Source organism: Nannospalax galili, unplaced genomic scaffold (genome assembly GCF_000622305.1).
Source record: "Nannospalax galili isolate Female #2095 unplaced genomic scaffold, S.galili_v1.0 scaffold231, whole genome shotgun sequence".
NCBI lineage: Eukaryota > Metazoa > Chordata > Mammalia > Rodentia > Spalacidae > Nannospalax > Nannospalax galili.
This window is the reverse complement of record NW_008330120.1, coordinates 406,543-412,710: the sequence shown is the minus strand read 5'-3', so window position 1 is coordinate 412,710 and position 6,168 is coordinate 406,543. Positions and strand designations below refer to the sequence as shown.

General features: G+C 44.8%; 1 protein-coding gene across 1 annotated transcript in view; it reads left to right on the top strand.

Annotated features, from left to right (window-relative positions):
• The window catches only part of Cdh26 (cadherin 26), a 66,952-nt gene that overhangs the window by 11,021 nt on the left and 49,763 nt on the right, over positions 1–6,168 (top strand). Inside the window, 1 exon segment of the mRNA XM_008842657.1 lies at positions 4,181–4,237. Coding sequence (XP_008840879.1) covers positions 4,181–4,237 — 57 coding nt within the window.

Here is a 6,168-nt window from a genome sequence, read left to right as displayed (position 1 = left end):
GTGTTTGGATTTTTTAAAGGACTGTAGGACTTTTAAGGTGTACTGTCTTATGTTGTGATATTAATGTTAACATCATATCTTGGAGACAAGAAATGGAAAGGTTATGGTTTAATAGTGATGTGTCTGTGTGTCAAGTTGACAAAGGGTAAATTGTGCTGGACACAATTTAGTGTCAACTTGACACACTTGGGTAGAGGGAGCCTCAACTGAGGAATTTCTTCCATTGGGCTGGCCTATGGCCATGTCTGTGGGGTATTTTCATGATTGTTGAGTGATGTGGGAGGGCCCAGGCCACTGTGGGTGGTGCCACCCCTGGGAAGGTTGCTGTGTATTGTATAAGAAAGCAGGCTGAGCAGGGCCAGGGGAGCAAGCCAGTAAGCAGCGTTCCTCCATGGCCTGTGCTCCAGCTCCTGCCTTCAGGTTCCTTCCCTGAGTTCCTACTTTGGGCTCCCTGATGAACTGTGACCCAGGAGATGTAAGATAAATAAACCCTTTCCTCCCCAAGTTGGTAATGGTCAGAGTATTTTGTCACAGCAGTGGAGAGACAAACTAGAACAACCACACTTTGAAATTGATGTTCTAGAGAAACTTTCCATAGGAGTGGGGATTTTCTTTTTTACCATGGCATTTTTATAATAGTGAAATTAGAACCAATAGACATGACCATCACTAGGAGAATGGATGAATACATTGGCACCTATTGATATAGTGAAATACTATTTGGTAGTGAAAAATGAGTGAACTAGATGTCAATTTGCACACAATCCCCAAACTAGAAAACAACTTTAAAAAATAAAGTGATACTTACTGTGAACTATTATTTAAAGTCAAAGTCAAAGGGGATCAGTGTTTAAGAGCACTGACTACTCTTCCAGAGGACCTGGGTTCTGTTCCCAGCACCCACGTGGAGACTCACAGCCTCTGTAACTCCAGTTCCAGGGGATCCTGTGTCCCCTTCTGGGCTCCACAGGCACCACAGGCACTAGGCGCCCACATGGGCCCCTTACATACACGCAGGCAAAATACACACATAAAAAATAAAAATAAATTTTTTTAAAAAGTCAAAACAATAAACAAACTACAGGTTGTTTTATAGACATATGCAATGTACCTATAAGGTGCAAGTATGATATGTTAATATGTATATATGATGTGTGTATATCTGCGTGTGTGTCTCAATGTGTTCTGTGGTTCTGTAACAGAATACTTGAGACTGGGTGATTTGTTTACTTTTCTTTTGGGGGGTCTTTTTGAGACACAATCTTCCTGTCCCCCAAACTAGGTGGAACTCACTATGTAGACCAGGTTGGCCTTGGTCTCACAGAGATCTGCCTGCCTCTGCCTGTGGAGTGCTGGGATTAAAGACATGAACCACCATGCTTGACTCAAGACTGGGTAATTTGTGACAGATTTGTTGTTTGTGGTTCTGGAGCTGGGATTTAAGGTCAAGGGTTGCTGCAGAGCAGGGGCCTTCTACACTGCCATCCTAAGGAGGAGGCACCAGAGCCCGAGAGGGGGATGAGCGCAGTTGAACACTGGCACTCCTGGAGTGATGACATTTATCCATCTATAAGGGCAGAGTCCCGGGGACCTCGTCACTGCTTAGAAGTCTTACTTGTGGTCAACAAAGTGGTGCTGGGGGCTACGTTTCCAGCACAAAGAACTTTGATAATGCAGGGAGGAAGAAGGAAGGAAGGGGAGAGAGAGAGAGAGAGAGAGAGAGAGAGAGAGAGAAAGAGAGAGGGGGGGCAAATGGAGAGACACTGAGATTAGCAGAAGAGAGAGGGAGAGAGGGAGAGACAGAGGGAAAGAGGAGCCCTGGTTTTCTAAATCTAACAGGGTTAGGGTCACTTCTGAGGAAAGAGGAAGGATGTTCAGGGAGGACAGGGTGTGTGTGCAGGTGTGCAGGTGTGCAGGCTGTGAAGGGTTTGCAGCTGTGCAGGTGTGCAGGCTGTGAAGGGTTTGCAGCTGTGCAGGTGTGCAGGAAGCACCCTGGGGCAAGGTAGTATCGAGTTACAATTTGATAGATCTGGGTGATGAAAGTCATTATATCATCCTCTGCTTTGAAGCATTATGTTATCAAAAAACTTTAAAGGAGCTCCAGAATGGAGAAGTTTTTATCGGAAATATTTCATTTTACTTTAAATATCACAATCTTGGGTCTAAATTATATACTTGGTGTGAGCTACTCATAAAGGTTTTAAATAACTTTTTAGTTTGAAATTTTTAAAAATTAAGAATTCCAAAATATCTTTTACTATTTATTATTTATTTATTTATTATTTACTAAGTGGATGGGTGATGGGTATATAAACTGCTCACTTGTCACCGAGCACATGTGGAGGTCCCAGGACAACTTTGTGGAGTGGCTGCATCCCTCAACCTTTCTATGGGTTCTGGGATTGGGTGGGAGGGAACTCAGGCCTCCAGATCAGTGCTTTCTCATTGGCCCATGAAAGTGCCTTTTAGGAGAGTTCACCAGTTGTCTGCTTTTGTCCCATGTGCTTCAGCGGATCTCTGTACATGTGCACTTCACCTCCTCTCTGCCTCTGCCTCTCCTCTCACAGACACACTTGTAACGGTTAATCTTGGTTGTTTAATACACCTGGGAAGAGGGAACTTCAGCTGAGGAATTTCTTCCATCGGACTGGCCTGTGTCCATGTCTGTGGGGCATTTTATCCATTGCTAATTGATGCGGGCAGGTCAAGCCCACTGTAGACCATCCCTGGGCAGGTGGGCCTGGCTGTGTAAGAAAGGTAGCTGAGCAGGTCAGGGAATGTGAGTCAGTAAGCAGTGTTCCTCCATAGTCTCTGCTTCCCTTCCAATCTTGAGTTCCTGCCTTGGCTTCCCTCGATGATGTGGAAGCTCATCACTCGGGAGCAGGCTTTGGGAGGCCTTATCCCATGTCTAGTTTCCCTCTCTGCTTACTGTGTGTACTTGAAGATGCAGGTGCTCAGCTTTCCCCTCTGACTGCCTCGATCATGGTGGGCTCTTATCTCTCTGGAACTGTAAGCCCAATAAACTTTTCCTTCTATAAGTTGCCTTGGCCATGGTGTTTTATCACAGCAACTGAAAGGTAACTGATATAGTCCATGTTTTATCACAGCAACACAAAGCAAATTAGAACAGGTCTGTTTACTGCTGGGTTTGTCTTCTGTTTCCACATTCTTTCACGTGGACATTTTGGAGAGGGAGGAAGGTTGTTGTAACATAAATTACAAACGAGACAAGTAATTCTCAGTGAAAAGTGCCAAGTTCTATTATTCTAACGATTGTTATAAATAAAGGGAAGGGGGAGGAGAACAGAATAGAAGCCAGTTAAGTCCCACCAGCAGCTGACATTTGGTGTTAAGTCATATGTGTACATACAAAGCCTTCTGTGCTGACTGAATTGATGGGATTATCTCCTTTGTAGGTCAATCATGGAGCAGTAGGGCATGTTGGGGTTGAATGTCTCTGTCATTGATGCATCAGAATCCTTTGGTTAGTTTTCCTACATTTAGAGAAGAGGTGACCATGAATTGAGATGTAACAAACAGCTGTGCTGGACAGCTTCAGTCGTCAACTTGACACTCTTGGGAAGAGGAAACCTCAACTGAGAAATTGTCTCTATCAGATTGACCTGTGGCTGTGGCTGTGGGCATTTTCTTGATTACTGATTGATGTGGGAGGGCCCAGCCTACTGTGGGTGGTGCCTCTCCTGGGCACGTGATCCTGTATTGTTTAAGAAAGTAGGCTGAGCACGGGCCAGAGGGAACAGGCCAGTAAGCAGCGTTCCTCCAAGGTCTGTACTTCACTTCCGACCTTGAGTTCTGCCCTGGCTTCCCTCAGGGATGAACTGTGATCAGGATGTATAAGCCAAATAAACCCTTTCTTCCCTGTGTTGGTTTTAATTAGTGTTTTATCACAATAGAGAAACCAAAGTAGAACAGCTATCAACAGTGAATGCTGGGGATGGCGATGCAGCTCAGAGCTACAGATGTAGCTCAGTGGTAGAGCTCTTGCCTAGTGTGCACAAGGCCCTGGGTTCCATCCCCAGGACCATAAAACCAAAGTCCTAAATGCAGAAGTTCTTTTTGATTATTTCTCAGTTTAGATTTATGTTACTTCAAACATTTGCTATGGGACTTTGAGAAGTACACTCCCCACTAATTAATTAATGTCATTTGTGTTTTTAAGGTCAACGTGATTAACAGCTTCCAACAAGAAACTGATGATTGTCCTAATCACACAAAGGTGGGTTTGGAAGCCACTTCTAATAAAAGAAGCTAGCTCTGCCCTTTACCCACAGACTGCATGTGATTTTGAATTCTTTTGTGTCCTGTCAACATTTGGTTCGCAGAGAACGGAATTGTAACTAGATGTGGCCTTCTAGAGTCTCAAAGTACTGTCAACAAGCCTGGGATGATGCTTTTATGTCTAATTAGAATATGAGCAACCTGAGATTTCCAGAAACCAGCTGCACAGCTAGCCTGTAGGCTTGTCCACACCACTTTCTTGTTTGTTAGATTGAAATACAGAGGGCCTGATTTCTTCTAGTTCGGGGGATGGGGTCTGAAGCATACACTGTGAACCTTACCCACGCTCTGATGCCGCCTGGGTACTCTCTACTCGGTATTTCCCTTTCCATCCATTTGCTTTATAAGGAAGTCATTAGAAAAAGCTTTTCATTGCAGATAAAATTTAATGTGAAAATAAGTGTATGTGTCCAGAAATCAGTTTCACATGTAGTAAGTAGATAGAGTTGTAAAGTATGTATCATGAGGAGCAAGCTGTGGTATTTATTTCTACCCAGAATCCTTTGCCTGGCAAGTATCTGAGACCGAGGTCTAAAGCTAAGTCTGTGTGTCTGTGTTGCAGTAACTTTTCTTGGGGGTGGGGTAATGTGAACAAAGTCATTCATTCTCTTCATTCTGGAGAGGCATCAATGACAGACCGAAGGGACAGTTCCACTGTGCTGGATACCTTTAGCTGTCACCTTGACACACCTGGTTACACGGACCCTCCATTGAGGAACTGTCTCCATTGGCCCGTGGCCATGTCTGTGGGGAATTTTCTTGATTGCTGAGTGATGTGGGAGTGCCCAGACCACTGTGGGCATACTATCCCTGGGCAGGTAGTCTGTGTTGCATAAAAAAGCAGGCTTAACATAGAGAAGCAAGCCAGTGAGCAGTGTATAGCCATGGTCCGTACTCCAGGTTCCTGCCTTGACTTCCCTTGATGATGAACTATGCCATAAGCCAAATTAACCCTTTCTCCCTGTTTTAGTCAGTGGTTTTTTTTTTTATCACAGCAATAAAAAGCTAACTAAGACATCAGCCAAGACTAGCTTACAAACCAGTGAGCTTATTGGGCACATGGGTAAAGTGTGGGTTAGGGATCAGGGGAGCCTGGGTGACCCACAGACAGTTTCATCACTGAAGAGCCCCACCATCCCAGCATGCAGGATGACTTCTTCATGGCTACACATAGATAGAATCCCCTTCAGGTAAACTCCCACCCTCTAAATACTGTAGTTCCTCAGAAGATCACACGTGGCTGGGGCAGTGTTCCATGGAGATGGGAGGGAAGCACAGGAGAAAGCAGCTGGTGAGGTTCTGATGACCCTCCTCACCCCTCATTCTTTGAGGGGACACCAACAGATCCCATCTTGTTGGGGGTCTCTTGTGGGTAGGGACAGCTGCTCTGATTAAGATAGTTATGGCTGTGTACTTGGAGGGCCATATTCCCCAACTCGTGTGTGTGTGTGTGTGTGTATTCCTGTGTGTGCTTGCATGTGTGTGTATTTGCATGTGCATATGTGTGCTTGTATTGTGTGGTACTATTCCTGGGGAATACATGACAAAATATTACTCATTCTAGATAGGAAACCGATGAGAGGTCAAAGTAAGGACACCACCAAAGTCCAACTTGGTGAACCAATGAGTTTATTGGGGTTACTTACAGGAGTGTGGGTGAGGGGGGTGACTTACAGGAACAGAAATAACTCATAGACAGCTGTGTTAGATTTTTGGAGAATAAATGGAAATAGAGGAGTAGGAGACCAGAAACCAGAGCCAGACCTGCAACAGGCAAGGAGTAGATCTTCTATATTCAAAGAAGATACAGTGACAGGTAGAGGCAGTCTGCGGGAACCAAGCTTCTACAACTAGACAAAGACATCGGGA